The 18630-nt window shown below is 41.5% G+C and overlaps 2 protein-coding genes and 1 pseudogene across 4 annotated transcripts; all 3 read left to right on the top strand.

Moving 5' to 3' along the window:
• Nucleotides 1–1188: 1188 nt before the first annotated feature.
• LOC103707929 (putative disease resistance RPP13-like protein 3) lies at nucleotides 1189–5580 on the top strand (annotated as a pseudogene).
• A 179-nt stretch (nucleotides 5581–5759) lies between these two features.
• Nucleotides 5760–8817, top strand: LOC103705716 (heme-binding-like protein At3g10130, chloroplastic). Of its 3 annotated transcripts, none has more exons than XM_088720646.1 (8): nucleotides 5760–6365; nucleotides 6478–6564; nucleotides 6638–6708; nucleotides 7046–7147; nucleotides 7245–7349; nucleotides 7482–7617; nucleotides 8244–8353; nucleotides 8417–8550. In XM_088720646.1, the coding sequence occupies exons 1-8, from the start codon at nucleotides 6149–6151 to the stop codon at nucleotides 8420–8422; spliced, it is 834 nt and encodes a 277-aa protein (XP_088576772.1). In that variant the 5' UTR covers nucleotides 5760–6148; the 3' UTR covers nucleotides 8423–8550. The 3 variants fall into 3 exon arrangements, with proteins under 3 accessions (XP_088576772.1, XP_088576771.1, XP_008787765.1); XM_088720645.1 differs by having other exon boundaries at nucleotides 5762–6365; nucleotides 7245–7353; nucleotides 7486–7617; nucleotides 8478–8817; XM_008789543.6 differs by having other exon boundaries at nucleotides 5766–6365; nucleotides 8478–8817.
• Nucleotides 8818–13766: 4949 nt separating this feature from the next.
• LOC103707918 (disease resistance protein RPM1-like) lies at nucleotides 13767–17794 on the top strand. Its single transcript, XM_008792636.6, has 2 exons — nucleotides 13767–14230; nucleotides 15243–17794. The coding sequence occupies exons 1-2, from the start codon at nucleotides 13948–13950 to the stop codon at nucleotides 17624–17626; spliced, it is 2667 nt and encodes an 888-aa protein (XP_008790858.3). The 5' UTR covers nucleotides 13767–13947; the 3' UTR covers nucleotides 17627–17794.
• Nucleotides 17795–18630: the final 836 nt, after the last annotated feature.

Below are 18630 nucleotides of genomic sequence, written 5' to 3'. Positions count from 1 at the left end.
GAGAAGAAAGAAATATATGTTTTGAGAATTAATAGTAAGAAAGGTGTGTGAATCCACTCTTGTTCCTCCTCTTAAAGAAACAATCTCTGTGTATCAAAGCCAAATGCAGTAACTGAGCTTAATTTGCTTGAGAAGATAAAAAAGGGATGCTGTTGAACCAAATATTTGGGATTCATGTTTAGAACCTGGACCTCTTCCAATTGGCTGAGTGGTGCGACCTCTTGGGTATTTCCCAGCTCATCCTTGGAGCTTCAACTTGAGAATATGCCAGTGACACTTGGAAGTGAATGATCAGTTAGAACAGTGGGGATTAAGAAGCATGGAGAGAGCTGGAAGGCATTGTAAGTCCATTCCTTCTAACTGAGCTAATGAGATAGGATACCCATGCAAATCACGCCACATAGTTACAAGAATGATTCAGAAAAGAAACGCCTGGAAAAAAGAGCATTAACATCAAAGAGAACCACCATATATAATGTATCAGATCCATGAGCGTCTGGTGCTATAAAAGCTATCCATGTGTTATTTCATCAAAACACACAAAAAAAGAAAAAAAAATCCAGGAGTGCCAAGTGCCATCCGAGAACTGAGAAGTCGTAGACTCGTTGCTGTAAAACTGACTTTATCTGAAGCACGAAGCTCGGGGAAACTGGATGGAGCCTGTAACTGATTACTCGCATGCACTAGTAGATTACAAGTTGCTTTCGAGCTGGCTTAAGGAAGAGGTTTGCTGCACACTGGCCTCCTCAATTTCCCGGCCTTGTAGATCCATAGCCATTCTGGTAAATTTGTTGAGGCTGATATTTGCGAGGATCATAGAGCTGTAAATAAAATTGACTTAACTGGAGATTCGGATAAATAATAATCTGCACAACTAGAGAAAAGAGAATTGCTGCCGAGGATCATGCATTTCATATAAGCATCCTAGCTTCCTCTGCACCTCAGTAAAGAACTTGCACGCTTTCAGATATGTCTTGGCCGTCCAATGTTTTGTCTGATGGATTTGATCCTAATTTCATATGAACTGCCGGGAATAAGGTAGTCCTTTGGCTTTTTGCTCAAAGAAGGTATTTCTCTGGCTTTCTGGAAGGGTTGGCCAAGCTGAGGGAAGAATAGATTCGGCCTTCCTCTGTGTTTACCTTCAACTTAAAGCAAAGCAAAGCAAGCCAAGTTGAGGGAAGAATGGATTCAACCTTCCTCTCTGTTTACCTTTAACTTAAAGCAGAGCAAGCCAAGCTAAGGGAAGAGCATATTCGGCCTTCCTCTCTGTTTACCTTTAACTTGGAGGCAAATCAAAGCATCTGCATTCCCTTGTAAAGCAAAATCCACAAGCAGCACCGTAACAACCTCCTTCCAAGCTCCTTGTGCGTGCATCAGAGAGAGAGAGAGAGAGAAAGAGATAGAGAAATGGCAGAGGAGGTGGTGGGCACCGTTGTGGAGAAGCTGTCTACCGCCGCCATCAGCAAGCTGGGACTGCTGCTAGGAGTTCGGAAAGACATGCGGTACATCAAAGCTCAGCTGAATATGATGAAAGCTTACCAAAGGCATGCTGAGGAGAGGCAGGAGGCTGACCCGCGTGCAAGGACCTGGGCGAAACAAGTGCAGGAATTGGCCTACGATGCGGAAGATTGCATCGATGAGTTCATGTTTCATCTCAGCCAGCCGGCTGCGCACGGCCTTGCAGGTATAACTCTAAATGATCCTGATTACTGAACTTCAATTTCTTATTCCATTCAAAATCTAACATAGCTGGCTTTTCTGTGGGAGAGCCCTACCTATGTAAGTTCAAACCCTCAGCTACTCTTCTCACAAGAGATCCAGTTCTTTTGGAAATTCCCATGTGGGTCTCCTCTCTCTGGGTGGCCTGTGCAGTATACACTTCTTTAGGATCCCAAACTCTTGGAACTTACCCATAGAGTCCATCTCAAAATTTTCAGAAGTTTCTCCCCGTTTTTTTTGATAAAAATGGAGGTTGCAGGAGATTCCCCTAGTTTTCATTCCAAACAGAAAATATTTACAAAATAGTAAAAGAGAATTTACAAGAGAGATGGAAGAATAGAGGCACTTCCAAGTGCGGAATGCTTTTTGGAAGATGGAAACGGATGCTTTTTGAAAATGGGCACCTTGTGAACAAATGGTTGGCTGTTTCAGGGGTGCTGCCACAAGGAGGACATCCAGTTTCTTCTTTATGCATTAAAGACCTTCGGTACATTTAAAGTAGATAGATGCATGGTAGACTGACGTGTTATGGATCCGAGCCCAAATTGAATTCCATCAAGAAAAACCAAACTTGCCACCAAGGTGGTGGCCTAGTGGTACTGGGCAGCAATTCTAACCACAAGGTCCCAAGTTCGAATCGCTGCGGCGACGATTAAATTGTGGACCGGAGCTCACTACTTTGGCCACTGCTTGGACTTGTGGTGTAGGACCGCTCTTGAACCGCTAGTAGCCGGGGTGGTGCCGGGTGTGACGTACTCACACGTGGGACTCGAGCCAGAGCTCAGAGGAGTAGCTGAGTCGGGCCCACGGGTGGGGAGGGTATGAGTAAAACCGGTCGGGGTGCCCAACACACGGCCATTTCTGCCCGCATCGAACATTCTCCTGGCGGGGCGGGGGCCCAGTGGGGGCTGCTACGTGGGGGTGGGCTTGTCCCTTCCTCCCCCCTACCCCTTTTTCTTTAGCAAAAAAAAAAAAAAAAAAAAAAAAAAAAAAAAAAAACCAAACTTGGATCTTTTTGAAATTTTTATTTTTGAGCAGGTTGGATATATATGGAATTATGGATCCTGTTTGAAACTTCTGAGTGGGGTTTACGCCCGAACTTTTGCAGGTGCCCTTCCTGCGCACTTTGAAAGCACGCCATCGGATAGCTCATCAGATCCAGGATATCGAATCTCGAATTCAGCGTGCCACCCAGATGAGGTCGACCTATAATATCAGCGAGACCACCCAAGGAGTCGGTCCTACCTCCTATATCTCAGTGTGCCTCGAATGGCCGCTCTCTTTGTCGAGGAAGCAGAGCTGGTCGGTATAGACAAGCCCAAAAAAAAGCTAATTCAGTGGTTCACCAGAAAGAATGAGCCTCATCTTAGTGTGACTGCGGTGGTCGGCATGGGTGGGTTGGGCAAGACCACTCTCGTTAGGAAGGTCTACGAGAGTCTGAAGCGCGGCCAACTTTTCCAATGCTGCGCTTGGATCACCGTCTCCAAATTCCAGATCAAGGATCTTCTGAGAGACATGATTCATAAGCTCCAAAATATTCCTCTACAGGAAATGGACTCTCTCAAGCCTGAGGAGCTGATTGGAAAGCTCAAAGCCCACCTTGAGGACAAGAGGTATCTGATCGTTTTTGATGATACATGGGACACGAATGTATGGGAAAGCATCAGGCAAGCATTAGCTGACAGCGGAAATGGTAGTAGGGTCGTGGTAACTACTCGGATCGAAACAGTAGCAAACACTTGTCGCTCTACCTTCCACGGTGGTCATGTCTACAAACACCAACCTCTTTCACATGAACAGTCCTGGGATTTGTTCAGCAACAGAGTGTTCAAGAACTCCAAGGAAGGTTGTCCTCTAGACCTCAAGGAATTGTCTGATGCTATTCTCAAGAGATGTGGGCGGCTACCACTAGCCATCGTTACTATAGCTGGTCTGCTAGCAAGCAAGCCCAGCAAGACGAGGGAGGAATGGAAGAGAGTGCATGATGGCCTTCGATACGAGCTGGAAACCAATCCTCAGCTCGAGAGAGTGAAGCAAATACTGAACCTCAGCTACAACGACTTGCGTTACGACCTCAGGTCTTGCTTCTTGTATCTAAGTAAAGATCCAGAGGACTACGAGATCAAGCGGAGGCATGTGGTGGAACTATGGGTGGCCGAAGGGTTTGCAAGAGGCATTCATGACATTAGTGCGGAGGAGGTTGCGGAGCGATATTTTGATGAGTTCATCAATAGGAGTATGATTCAACCATCGAAAGTCAGTTTCGGTGGGAAGGTGAAGAGTTGTCGAGTCCATGATATGATGCTCGAAGTCATGGTTTCCAAGTCAAGAGAGCAAAATGTAGATTCTCTACTCGGCGAGCGCGGCACAGCATCATGGACGTCGGAACAAAAGATTAGGCGTCTATCTGCCCATACAGGGAGCCATCTCGAACGCACAAATTTATCTCATGTCCGATCAATAACCGTATTTGGATATTCCAAATAACCATTGGTTCCTCCTCGATTGAGGCTTTTGAGGATTTTGGACCTGGAAGATATTTTGTTGCTACAGCCACAACTTGAGTGGATAGGTAAATTGGTTCACTTGAGGTACGTGAATGTTCATGTGTGGAGCAACATCAGACCTCGCGTGCAACCTTATATGCTCCCCAAGTCTTGGAGAAATCTTCAAGAGCGTAAGATCTACTCAGCGAATAATCGATGTGGGATTAAACACATGCCGGTCCTCACAGAAGGATTTCCAAGTCTGAGAATTCTTGTTCTTGGAGGGCCTAAATCCATGAAATCACTGACATTCGAACAAGGAGCAATGCCTAATCTCCGGAGACTTGCTATGAGATTTGGCAGATGGTTCCAGAGCGATTTGTTCCCCAGTGTGCTAGTTTATGGACTCGAACACGTTCCTGGGCTCAAGGAAATTGCCTGTCGTCGTCGCCCTTCAGATTCTGAAGATACACTGCTACCCTTGGAAACCCATCACACGCATCCTCCATATTTCGTCCTCCCTTTATAGCGACAAGGAAAGAGCAGATCATCCTCACAGCTCTCTACTCCCATGATGCAGATGATTTGTCGGTCTTCCCTTCCCCAAAGCCATCCAGCGGTAAGTTATCTCAAGTTGTTTTATTCCTCTCTTCATCTCTTGTGCTCCTTCTCGTTTTCATGTTTTCAGTTGTAGCTGGGCTTCTATTGATGATGAATTAGTTTTCTTTCTAGGTTTGAAGATGTCTGTATTTATTTCTTTTGATTCCATATCAATCCCATTGATTAGTTTGTCTCAAATGTACAAATTGTTGACGCCCTCTAGGTGTCCTTTTTTAGGAGAAAAAATTTCTGTTTTCATGGCTGTAAACCAATCCATCCTAAACATCCTAATTCAGCCCCCATGTAATCGGTTCCTGCCCAACTCAATATAATTGATGCAGTACATGATACAGCTAGCAGGTACTATGGTTCGTCGTCTCTCATATATACATACGTATATACATACAGTATGTATATGTGTGTGTATATATATATTATATTTATAGTTTAGATTGGATCATGGAATTCTACATCAATAATTTAATTCATTGAATATGATATACTATTTCTAAACCATTTATGTACCAAAAAAAAAAAAATTTAGAGACCCCTAATTTATTCATCAAGTGGTTAAAAACTTGTATAATTTTAATACACGAAACTATATATATATATATATATATAATACGACCATTTAATGTATGGACTAATAATCTTCAAATCATATTATTTTTTATATGTAAGTAATTTAGAGACACTAAATTGCATTCAGTGGCCTGGATCTTCAATACGAAACTCCACTATTTAACCTAAATCTCAATAGATTTGGAGAAGATCCGAGATATATATATATATATATATATATATATATATATATATATATATATATATATATATATATATATATATATATATATATATATATATATATAATAAAGAGAGATTTTGATACTGACTTATAACTACCCCAAAATATGTAGTGGAGTCTTATTTTTAAAAAGAAAAAGAATAGACACATCATGAGAGTGCTTTCCACCAACAGAATGGGCAGCGGAGGTGGAGCGGACGAAGATGAAACCTGTTTATTTAGAAAAATGAAATCATCTAATATTTAACTATAATCCTCAAAAGTTGCAAATATTATCATATTCATTATTTTAGAAAATTAGGCAGAAATTAGGAACATTCATTTGGCAGAAATTCCTACAAAAATTTTAGAAAGCACCAAAGCAAACCTCAACCTCAAAAAAATACGGACACATGATTTAAGAAATATGGACCACAAATAATGAAAGACGCCGTCGATATTGAAAACAAAACAAAACAAAACAAAACATGATCAAAATTAAATTAGTTAAATTAGAGGAATAGAACGAAGAAGAAGAAGAAGAATAGATAAAAAAATGGCGCTTCTTTGCGACCTTTGCTCGAACACTCGGCTTCTCTCCATCAGACGCCCCTCCATTTTCCAACCCGGAAGCCCTCGGAACCCGTCAGCGACGATGGCGTCGGCGGCGGAGAGACGCAACGCATCTCCGCCGAGGAGCCGGTCGGCTTTTGAGACTCGCATCTCCCTCGTCCTGGCCCTAGCCTCCCAGGCCTCTTCCGTCTCTCAGCGAGGTATGGATCGGAGTATTCCGCCAGAATTCCGTCGGAAGTTTGGATAAATTAGGGGCAAAAGTCCGAATCTTTTGTTCTTCTCTGATCGAATCGGCCTCGGTTTTTGCGGCAGTCTTGGAGGATTTGGCGAAGGAAACCGCGAAGTACGCCTTCCCGCGGAGATATGAAGCTCGGAATCTGGAAGAGGCCTTGATGTCAGGTTTTCTTTTGTGGGTTTGCATCCAGTTCTCGATTCATTTTTTTTAGCTTGTTTGAATCTTTTTTTTCCACAGTTCCGGATCTTGAAACGGTCAAATTTAGGATTTTGAAACGGACAGAGCAATACGATATCAGAGAAGTGGAGGTATATTCTCTTATGTTTTATTTCAAGTGTAGTACCTCTCTGATTGAAAGCCTGGTGCACAAAATCTGAAGTCTGAGAGAAGTTATCCTTGTTGAATTCGCAATTTAGTTAACCCTCAAGATATTTTATTTGATAACTCTTTATCATCATCACAAAGATGAAGTTTGCAATAGCAAATATCTGGTTTAACTCATGGTCTATTTTATGAATATCTTGATAGTGATTAATTAGCACAACTTGGTCTTGCTATGTTCTTGCTCAAGAGTTGTCAGTTTCGATTATCAGGCTCTTTTCTTGATTTCTGTATTCATAATCAAGAAGTGGAATTGTCAAACAGCCTTATTTTATTGCCGAGGCTACAATGCCTGGGAAAACTGGGTTTGATTTCAATGGCTCCTCTCAAGCTTTTAACGTCCTGGCTTCGTACCTATTTGGTAAGGTACATGAGCATATTTGTGCTTCTCTTGGAAGGGAAAAAATTATGGGAGTTCCTGTCACTTACACAAGTCTTGATCCTATCCTTTTTACTATTGCAGAATACTGCAAGTGAACAAATGGAAATGACAACTCCAGTATTCACTCGAAAGGTTCAATCTGGTGGCGAGAAAATGGATATGACAACACCTGTGATAACTAAGCAGGCAAGTTTCCGTTCTAAATAATACTTCAGCTCTGTGATCTCTTGCATTCTTATTATTCACACAGCTTTCAGCCTATGTTTATTATTACCTTCTCAAATAAGACATACTTTGAACTGGCTTAATGCTGGTCAGTCAGGTGATCAAGGTAAGTGGCAGATGTCATTTGTGATGCCTTCCAAGTATGGTGCCAACTTGCCATTGCCAAAAGATCCATCTGTTACCATCAAGGAGGTGCCTCGGAAAATTGTGGCAGTCATGGCCTTTTCAGGTTGCTACTTCTACGAAATTCAATGATTTAGAATATTATGTTTAAAATTTGTTATTTTAATCAACTGTTCTAGGTGAGACTGTACTTTATACTTGCCTTCTAGATTATAAAGCACACTTAAATTTGCGCAGCAGTTTTTCTGAGAATACATATATGCAGCATTACAATGGTCTAGTGGCAATATTAAATCTCTATTCAACTGTTTATGATATATACTACAAAATTTTATTAGCATCAGCAATTTTCTTTATTTCTTTATATTTTTATTTTTTGAGGAAATGAGTTGTAATTTGCTGTAGCAGTTCTATTTGATGGGAAAAATAATTTAAGAAAATAAGCAGCAAATCATCCACTTCATTTACATGCATAAGAAATTAATTTCCCTCCTCTCTCTCTCTCATACTAAAAAAGAAAGAGAAAGATACTAATTTCTATTGTCAATGTTTAATGCTCTACATTTTATTTTAAAGTTTTATAGGTTTGTTGGCTGTGTAACTACTTATCTCATATTCCATGATTTTGATTACTGTAACAGTTGGCATTTTCTCTCTCTCTCTCTCTCTCAAAAAAAAAAGAAAGAAATTAACCATTGGAAAATTGACTGCTGTGTGTACCATTTGAATCAGGCTTTGTTACAGATGAAGATGTTAAGCATCGAGAATCCAAATTGCGTGAAGCTCTAAGAAGCGATACTCAATTCCAAGTGAAAGAGGATGCATTAGTAGAAGTTGCACAGGTAGAAACTTCCTTTTTTTTTTTTGAAATATACACTTAAACTTTAATTAACATGTTTTTGTAGGAGTGAATGAATTCATGTGGGAGTTCTGAGTGTGGATTTCACCTGCTCTGTTCTTCTGCAGTTTAACCCCCCGTTTACACTCCCTTTTACACGTCGCAATGAAATAACACTGGAAGTTGAAGGTAAGACCAAATAGAGCTCTACGACATATGCAAATATACAGTTCTTCAGATGGCGGATTTGGAGTGATGTCTGGACGCACCAGGTGTGCCTAAATCTATAGCAAGAAGCAACTGCGTACAGTTATCATCTGATTGTATACAATTAAATATGCTTTTATATCTTTCTGTAATGGCTGTGGTTCAAATTATTCAAAGCATATTGTATAACAACAATTAATTGTGGAGAAAAGTTTATTATTGACACCTTTCCAATGTTATTATAGTCCATACCTTCATCCATATTTCCACAATGGCTAGCTTTGGCATTTGTTCTATCCTATTTTCTCTGTTTCTAGGTTGTGCTTTCCATGGTTTTCGCATATTTAATTTGTTAAACCATGCAAGTGTACATATTTGTTTGAAACATGGTGCAGACTTCCAGACACTAAATTGCAGTTGGCACTCTACAATTGCAAAATCAATTCTCATCTGCTTCTTTATAGCTTATATGCAGCCAATGTCATGCCATTAACAAGTCAAATTGTGGAACTTCTCTATTCATTTTGTGTTTTTAATCAAGAATGTTTGCAGGGCATTTCATTTTTTGGTTTCAATTGGAGGATATGTCTCTGTTGCATGGCTTTTGCACTCAGAAACTTTCAAAACACTGAAAACACAGGAGTTCTTTATTAGAGAAATTGTACTCATATTGCACTTGCCATGTATTGATTTGCTTTGCCGCTTATATTTGATTTATTTTGTTATTGCAATACATGTGCCGCATATATCTAGCAATACAGTGATGAAAGCTAAATATTTCTATTAAGTTGCTCTGAAACTAACGTCAGAACACCATCTACCACGAGCCACATGGGACCTTCCCATTGGTTAGAACTGTTTCAGACCCGATTTTCCACCAAGTATATTAATAATTAGTTGTTAATTTGTCTCTTATTAGTGCGCTTTTGGCCCTCTAAAGTTTGTGTTCTTGAATGCGTCAAGCACTACAGGATTAAAAAAATACTACAAGGCGCATCAAACATAAGTTTGCCAATGGATGCAGATGAACATAGAAATATTCTCATCCTTTTGTCTCTTGATCTTTTGCTATGCTTCCCAGATAATTTTTTTTACCATTCTTTATTTGAAGGGGAACGCACCTGTTTCCATGCTACGGACCTTAAATCAGATAAGATCTAGCCCAAGTCAGTCGAATCACAACTCGACCCACGATATCAATCTGTCCTTGTCACCACCACCTAGTGCATGAGGATAGCTACAACTTTTACAGTACGGTCAAAATGGTACCGAAGATAGAAGGTAAACCAAATACCATCAAAAACAAGGTAAATTATTGGGTAATATAGTTGTTACCTACTTGTTTCATATATGCCTAACCATATTTCTCTTGCAAGTTAAGAAAAGAATCCAGTTTGGTTGTGAAGTGATAGTATAAGAAGGAACTTGGTTCTGAGGTGATAGTTTGGGGAACCGATCCCTTCTCCACCTCTTCTCCACTCAGTAATTCTAATTTCTACAGCGGACACCATACGTATGGGCGAGGAAAACTAGCTTTGGAATTAAGCATGTCAGTATTCGACTGGGAGAGTACGGTAGCTAAAGCTTAGAAGCACTAGGATTAGGGAAGAACTTGGAGGTTACTCTAGCTAAAAATATGGTATCCGAGAACTGAGAAGTCGTAGGCTCCTTGCTGTAAAACTGACTTTATCTGAAGCCCGAAGCTCAGGGAAACTGGATGGAGCCCGTAACTGATTACTCGCATGCACTAGTAGATTGCAGGTTGCTTTCGAGCTGGCTTAAGGAAGAGGTTTGCTGCACACTGGCCTCCTCAATTTCCCGGCCTTGTAGTCGTAGATCCATAGCCATTCTGGTAAATTTGTTGAGGCCGCTATGTGCGAGGATCATAGAGCTGTAAATAAAATTGATTTAACCGGAGATACGGATAAATAATTGTAATAACCTAGTTTTTTTTTAGCTCGTGGGCCGGCCTGGAGTGGCCAAGCCCAGCCCGATCCTGTCTAGCCCAACTTGTGGGCCAGCCCAAATAGGCCAGGCTCGAAGTCAACCCGTGCTTAGCATGTGGGAGAAACGGGGAACAAGATCCTGGTTGGGAGTTTTCTTTCTCCTCGATTCCGACAGAAAAGAAAACTTTCCAAGGGCAATCCGAGTTCGAATCGAACTGAAGGATGATTTTCTCTACCCAAATCGCCGAGAATTACCGTGATTCAAGCTCTTCTTCTCCAAGCCTCCTCCTTGATTCGTCACCAGAAAGGGCCGCCGCAACCTCGCCGGACCAAGGTGAGAGCTCTTTGCCTTCTTCTCTTTCTTTTTTTAGGTTTTAACACTATTGCCATGTTGAGTTAAGCCAGCAAATCACCAAAATTTCATCCAAAAACAGGGTGCTCTGTTCCGGCTCCTTTTTTACCTTTTCATCACCGTCAGCCATTCGGTCTGGCCGAGTTTTGTCGCCGTCTAGGACCCTTGAGATTGGATGGTAGGTAGTTAGTGGGCCAGCCAAGATCTAGACTGAGTTGCCATGGATCATCCTCCATCTTTTTTCGGGTTCTTTATCTCTTCTTTCTTATGCCGGCTGACCATCGTCACCAGTGGTGCCGCGGCCAAAGAGCCACCCGAGGCCGTCGTTGCCAGTGGTTGGGCTACCTTGACCTGACCCCTTTGATCTGAGAAGAGGAAGGGAGAGATGGACTCCCCTATTTTGATAAAGAAAAAAAGAACCCTCTTTCTCTTCTTTCTCTCTCCTCTCTCTCTTGATTTCTCTTTCTTGTGTTTCTCTCTTTTCGCATGATTCTATGGACCCAGCAGGAGGGTCCGGAATGTTTTCATTGTGGACTCAGATCAATCCTAGTAGAGGGTCCTAACCAGTGTCGTTGAGGCCACCCATTGCGCTAGCTTTATTCCGACCATCACCAAGTACCATTAGACTTCATCATCATGAATCTCTATTGTGTTATCTGTATCGTGGTCTAATTCTTGTTTCATAATTTAACTAGTTCGATTGGCTAAAGCGGATGAACTCGGATTGTTGGATGCTGCTACCTAGTCGACCCTATCTGTCCTGCACTCGATTGTTATCAGCTACCATTTGGACAAATAATTGATAACCCCTAATCCATTTTTTTGATTGGATATATATATTTTTATCAGATGGATTGAGTTACGTTGTATTGATCGATTCGAACAAGTAGGTGTTATCATCTAGCTAGCCTCGTATATCTTCCTATATAAATCTATTTTTACAGTCAATCCTGATCTTGTATGGGGCTACAGTCATCCGGACAGAAAGAAGCCTAACAAGATCTTATACTCTAGTCTCTCTTTCTTCATGATGGTAATATCTCTTTCTAGCTTCATCTGGAGATATCATTGGTTGAGAAGGGTTACTGGATAATCCTAGGTTGCTATGTGATGGTGGACCATGTAGTGTTTTAGTAGAGGGTTCTATGTTGTCGAATACCTCGAAAAATTTTTTATGTTGATTTAGTTCTATAAGAGAACAATCTTTTCTGCAAGAGGACATTAAGCAGGGTTCTTTGCACCCTGGTTCGTAGATCACGGTAGTCTGTCTGGGTTGTCAACAAAGAGGCAAGAATTTTTGTACACCGACCTACATAATATAGATATTTTTGTACCTATATATGTATGATATGCTAATGATCTAGATAAGTAAGAAGCATGATGGTTTTGGTATTAAATCATATTTTGATCATGTATGCTTGTGATTGATAGTATGATGGGTGCATATATGAGCATAACTTATACTTATCGAACTAATGGATGTGGTGCTTTAGACTAATTATGTTTTATTGATTGTCCTGTCATGGATGGAAAATATGATTGTGGTTAGTCTAAAGTTGGAAATAAAAAAGAATTGATGTGTGGATGCGAACTTGATTGAATAAACAAGATTTTTGGGCTTATCTCATTATTATTGGTTGCCTCGCCACATGTTGCAAATGTGATACTATTGGTTGCTCCGTCGCGGGCTAAAAATATGAAACTACCGGTTGCTCCGTCGCGGGCTGAAAATATGATCGTATTGGTTGCCCTATCATAGGACAGAAATGTAAAACTACTAGTTGCCCCATCACAGGCCGAAAATGTACTATTGGTTGCCCCGTCACTGGCCAGAAATGTGAAACTACTGGTTGCCCCATCCCAGGCTGGAAATGTAATACTATTAGTTATCGTGTCATCGGTTGGAAACGTGACCGAAATTTAGCCCAAAGACGAAAAAATAATTCAACTGGATCAAATTAAAAAAAAAGGAATGGAATGAAAAATATTGAAAACACTAATGAACATTTATGAAATATTATATGAGATATCGCTCTTAAGTGGCTGGATTTCTATTAATATTTGATATACATTATTATACTAATTATTCGAGCATTAACGATAGTCGGTTTGTGATTTCATAATATGTGCAACGATTTCTTATAATTTTCAAATTTATATTATTATTGTGCTGGTGTGGATGCGTGAGGATTCTTACGTGGTTGTAAAGCTCATAATCCCTTCATCTTTCTTTTTTTTAGAGCTATAGGTTGCATAGTATATAGCTATAGTTGAGATCATAAGTGGAGGAGATGATTAGATAGAGCATCACTGATACTGGTTGAATGATCAAATTTTGCAATTGAACCAACTTTGTTGTTTGGTATGAATTAAGTTTATTGTTGATTAGGAATATTGAGGTTGTATTATATTTTTTTTTAGATCTTATATATTCTCTAGGGCTCTGCCCTAAAGTGTGTGCGGCCGTGTCGCATGCCGAACCTGGATGCTGGGTTCGGGGCATGATAATAATAATCTGCACAACCAGAAAAGAGAATTGTTGCTGAATTGCTGCTGTAGATCATACGTACATTTCATATGCGCATCCTAGCTTCCACTGCACCTCGGTAAAGAACTTCCGCTCTTTCAGATATGTCTTGGCTGTCCAATGTTTTGTCTGATGGATTTGATCCAAATTTCATATGAACTACCGGGAATAAGGTAGTCCTTTGGCTTTTTGCTCAAGGAAGGTATTTCTCTGGCTTCTGGAAGGGTTGGCCAAGCTGAGGGAAGAATAGATTCGAGCAGGCCAAGTTGAGGGAAGAATGGATTCAGCCTTCCTCTCTGTTTACCTTTAACTTAAAGCAGAGCAAGCCAACCCAAGGAAAGAACTGATTCGGCCTTCCTCTCTCTTTACCTTTAACTTGGAGGCAAATCAAAGCACCTGCATCCCCTTGTAAAGCAACATCCACAAGCAGCACCGTAACAACCTCCTTCCAATTCAATAAATTGGGTGGCTCAGCCTCCCCTTCCCTCGGAAAAACAACCTCCTCCAAGCTCCTTGTGCGTGCATCACACACGCACGCACGCGCGCGCACACAGAGAGAGAGAGGTATGGCACTGGCAGGGGACGTGGTGGGCCCCGTTGCGGGGAAGCTGTCAACCGCCGCCATCAATAAGCTGGGACCGCTGCTAGGGGTTCGGGATGGCATAAAGTCCATCGAAGATGAGCTGAATATGATGAAGGCTTACCTAAGGCGTGCTGAGGAGAGTCAGGACGCTGACCCGCGTGCAAGGGCCTGGACGAAACAAGTGCAGGAATTGGCCTACGATGCAGAAGATTGCATCGATGAGTTCATGTTTCATCTCAGCCAGCCGACTGCGCGCGGCCTTGCAGGTATAACTCTAAATGATCCTGATTACTGAACTTCAATTTCTTATTCCATTCAAAATCTAACATAGCTGGCTTTTCTGTGGGAGAGCCCTACCTATGCAAAGTTCAAACCCACAGCTGCTCTTCTCCCAAGAGATCCAGATCTTTTGGAAATCCCCATGTGGGTCTCCTCTCTCTGGGTGGCCTGTGCAGTATAACACTTCTTTAGGATCCCAAACTCTTGGAACTTACCATAGAGTCCATCTCAAAATTTCCAGAAGTTTCTCCCCTTTTTTTTTTTTGATAAAAATGGTGGTTGCAGGAGCTTCCCCCAGTATTCATTCCAAACAGAAAATATTTACAAAATAGTAAAAGAGAATTTACAAGAGAGACGGAATAATTGAGGCTTGTTACATGGTAGGTGCCAAAGAAACAACACTCCTCCAAAGCTTCTCATGCTCCTCTGCTTTTCTGTCGCAAAGGCACAACCAAGTGCAGAATCCTCTTAATGCCCTTAAAAGAGTTGCATGAATTGAGCTAGACCTTTTAGAAATATCCGTGATGCTAAAAGTTGATCCCCTGCCCTTCCACACATCGGTTAAGGTTCTTTGGTCCTCTATTTTGTCCAAAGATCGTGCAGACTTGTCGGCCAACCTTTCAGCATCAGTTGCGTTTTGATGGAGAACCGGATGCTTTTTGAAAACGGGCACCTTACGAACAAATGGTTGGCTGCCTCAGAGGTGCTGCCGAAAAGAGGACATCCAGCAGAAAGATGAAATTTTCAGAAGTTCCAAAACCTCCATCAAACGAAATTAATATGGAATTTCTGTTTCTTCTTTATGGATTAAAGACCTTAGGTACATTTAGAGTAGATAGATGCATGGTAGACTGACATGTTATGGATCCTAGCCCAAATTGAATTCCATCAAGAAAAACCAAACTTGAATCTTTTTTGAAATTTTAATTTTTGATCAAGTTGAATATATATGGATCATGTTTGAAACTTCTGAGTGGGTTTACGCCCGAACTTTTGCAGGTGGCCGGCAACGTTGTATGCGCTTCCTGCGCACTTTGAAAGAACGCAATCGGATAGCTAATCAGATCCAGGTTATCAAATCTGGAGTTAAGGATGCCACCCAGATGAGGTGGACCTATAATATCAGCGAGACCACCCAAGGAGTCGATCCAAGCTCCAATGTCGCCACCATCCCTGCTCCACTGGATCCTCGATTGGCCGCTCTCTTTGTTGAGGAAGCGGAGCTGGTCGGTATAGACGAGCCCAAAGAAACGCTAATTCAGTGGTTGACCACAGAGAATGAGCCTCATCTCAGTGTGACTGCGGTGGTCGGCATGGCTGGGTTGGGCAAGACCACTCTCGTTAGGAAGGTCTACGAGAGTCTGAAGCTCAGCGGCCAACATTTCCAATGCTGTGCTTGGATCACCGTCTCCAAATTTCAAATCGTGGATCTTCTGAGAGACATGATTCATGAGCTCCAAAATATTCCTCGACAGCAAACGGACTCTCTCGAGCCTGAGGAGCTGGTTGGAAAGCTCGAAGACCACCCTAAGGACAAGAGGTATCTGATCGTTTTTGATGATATATCGGACACGAATGTATGGGAAAGCATCAGGCATGCATTACCTGATAGCGAAAATGGTAGCAGGATCGTGGTAACTACTCGGATCGAAACAGTTGCAAACACTTGTCGCTCTACCTTCCACGGTACTGGTCGTGTCTACAAACACAAACCTCTCTTACAAGAACAGTCCTGGAATTTGTTCAGCAACAGAGTGTTCAAGAACTGCAAGGTATGGTGTCCTCTAGACCTCAAGGAATTGTCTGATGCTATTCTCGAGAGATGTGGGGGGCTACCACTAGCCATCGTTACTATAGCTGGTCTGCTAGCAAGCAAGCTCAACAAGACGAGGGAGGAATGGCAGAGAGTGACCGATCGCCTTCCATTCGTGCTGGAAAACGATTCTGACCTCCAGGGATTGAAGCAAATACTGAACCTCAGCTACAACGACTTGCCTTACGACCTCAGGTCTTGCTTCTTGTATCTAAGTAAATATCCAGAGGACTACGAGATCAGGCGTAGGAATGTGGTGGAACTATGGGTGGCCGAAGGGTTTGCAAGAGGCGAGGAGGTTGCGGAGCGATATTTTGATGAGTTAATCAATAGGAGTATGATTCAACCATCCAAGGTCAGCTGCGATGGGAAGGTGAAGAGTTGTCGAGTCCATGATGTGATGCTCGAAGTCATAGTTTCCAAGTCAAGAGAGCAAAATTTAGTTTCTCTGCTCGGCGAGCGCGGCACAGCATCAATGACGTCGGAACAAAAGATTAGGCGTCTTTCTGCCCATGCAGAGAGCCATCTCGAAGGCACAAAATTATCTCATGTCCGATCAATAACCATGTTTGGATTTGTCAAAGTACCATCTGATCTTCCTCGATTGAGGCTTTTGAGGATTTTGGATCTGGAAGAAACGTCGTTGGAAGATCAACAACTTGAGTGGATAGGTAAATTAGTTCGCTTGAGGTACGTGAATATTTATTTGTGGCCTCCTTGTACGGTCCCCAAGTCTTGGGAGAATCTTCGCGAGCTAGAAACACTCAACATCAGACCTGGAGCGGAACTCACGACGGTCCCCAGGCTCCAAAGACTACGTCATCTTCGGGGATCGGCTCTCTATTTCCCCAACGGAGGAATGGCGAATCTGAAAGCCCTGCAAGAACTGGGAGACGTGTTCTGTGGAGAAGACCGAGGCCAGATGATAGAGGAGCTAGGGGAGCTGACTCAACTCAGACACTTAAGCCTGATTCAAGTCGCACCCGAGAACATGTTGCGTTTGTCTGCATCTCTTGCAAAGTTGAACAGCTGCCTCCGCTCTTTGAAAATACACGTGATGGACCAGCCAGACCTGTTTGTTCGCCTGAACTCTCTATCCCCTCCACAGCTACTTCAAAAGCTGGTACTATCTGGGCCTCTGAAAAAGTTGCCTAGTTGGGTTGCCTCCCTGAAAGATGTGGCTAAGATTACACTAGGTGGCACTGAATTGCAGGATGATGACATAAAAGCCCTTCAAAATCTACCCAATTTGGTCCATCTCGAACTGACATCCAATTCCCATGCTGGACGGGACTTGTGTTTTGGCGGGGAAGGATTCCCAAGTCTTAGAATCCTTGTTCTTGGAGGGCCTGTATCCATGAAATCATTGACATTCGAACAAGGAGCAGTGCCTAATCTCCGGAGACTTGCTTTGAGATTTGGCAAATGGTTCCAGGGCGATTTGTCTTCCAGCGAACTAGTTTATGGACGCGAACACATTCCTGGGGTCAAGGAAATTGCCTACCGTCGTCGCTCTGGAGATTCTGAAGATTACAACCATCCTCGATTTCGTATCAATCCCACTGATTAGTTTTCCTCAAATATACAAGTTGTTGACGCCCTCTGGGTGTCCTTTTCTGGGTGAAATAATTTCTCTTTTCTTGGCTGTAAACCAATCCATCCTAAACATCCTAATTCAGCCCCCATGTAATCGGTTCCCGCCCAACTCAATATAATTGATGCAGTGCATATGATACAACTAGCAGGTACTATGGTTAGTCATCTCTCATACATACATATATCTACGTACATACATACACATATATATACATACGTGCCTTATATATATATATGTGTGTGTGTATGTATATATATAGTATATATATAGTTTAGATTGGATCGTGGAATTCCACATCAATAATCCAAACCATTGAATATGATATACTATCTATAAACCATTTATATACAAAAAAATAATATAATTGGAGATCCCTAATGTCTTCATCGAATGGTTAAAAACTTGTATAATTTTAATATATGAAATAATATATATATAATCTATATATATATATATATATATATATATATATATATATATGATCACTTAATGCATAAGCTAATGGTTTTCGAATCATATGATTTTTTATATGCAAACAATTTAGAGATAGTAAATTATATTCAGTGGCTCGGATCTTCAATATGAAAACTCCATTATCTAATCTAGATCTCAATAGATTTGGGGGGAGATTTGAGATATATATATAAGAGAGAGAGAGAGAGAGAGAGAGAGAGAGAGAGAGAGAGATTTTGATACCAACTTATAACTACCCCAAAATATGAAGTGCTTTCCCTGGACATTGGAGGATAGGTAGCCTTTATCTAATTGGAGGTGGAGTGGATCGATGAGGAAGATGAAGGGCCAATCTATTTAGAAAAATTAAATTGTCTAATGTTCAACTATAATCCTCGAAAGTTACAAATATTATCATATCCATAATTTTAGAATTTTTCTCAAATAATGGTATTTTTCCCTTTACCCTTAGGCATTCCATGAGTGCCACAAGAGGAATTAGGATCATTCATTCAGCAGAAATT

The sequence above is a fragment of the Phoenix dactylifera genome, chromosome 4 (assembly GCF_051530095.1).
Source record: "Phoenix dactylifera cultivar Ajwa chromosome 4, Ajwa_hap1_PhDact_Kaust_v1.1, whole genome shotgun sequence".
NCBI lineage: Eukaryota > Viridiplantae > Streptophyta > Magnoliopsida > Arecales > Arecaceae > Phoenix > Phoenix dactylifera.
The sequence above is the reverse complement of the archived record's forward strand: the minus strand, read 5'-3'. Positions and strand labels throughout refer to the sequence as shown.

Bases quoted from the DNA above. Each gene is read 5' to 3' on its own strand.
- LOC103705716 (XM_088720645.1), top strand. From the start codon at position 6,149: ATGGCGCTTCTTTGCGACCTTTGCTCGAACACTCGGCTTCTCTCCATC. The intron at 6,709-7,045 runs GTATATTCTCTT...ATTGTCAAACAG, and splicing joins ACGATATCAGAGAAGTGGAG to CCTTATTTTATTGCCGAGGC. The intron at 8,354-8,477 runs GTAGAAACTTCC...GTTCTTCTGCAG, and splicing joins CATTAGTAGAAGTTGCACAG to TTTAACCCCCCGTTTACACT.
- LOC103707918 (XM_008792636.6), top strand. From the start codon at position 13,948: ATGGCACTGGCAGGGGACGTGGTGGGCCCCGTTGCGGGGAAGCTGTCA. The intron at 14,231-15,242 runs GTATAACTCTAA...GAACTTTTGCAG, and splicing joins GACTGCGCGCGGCCTTGCAG to GTGGCCGGCAACGTTGTATG.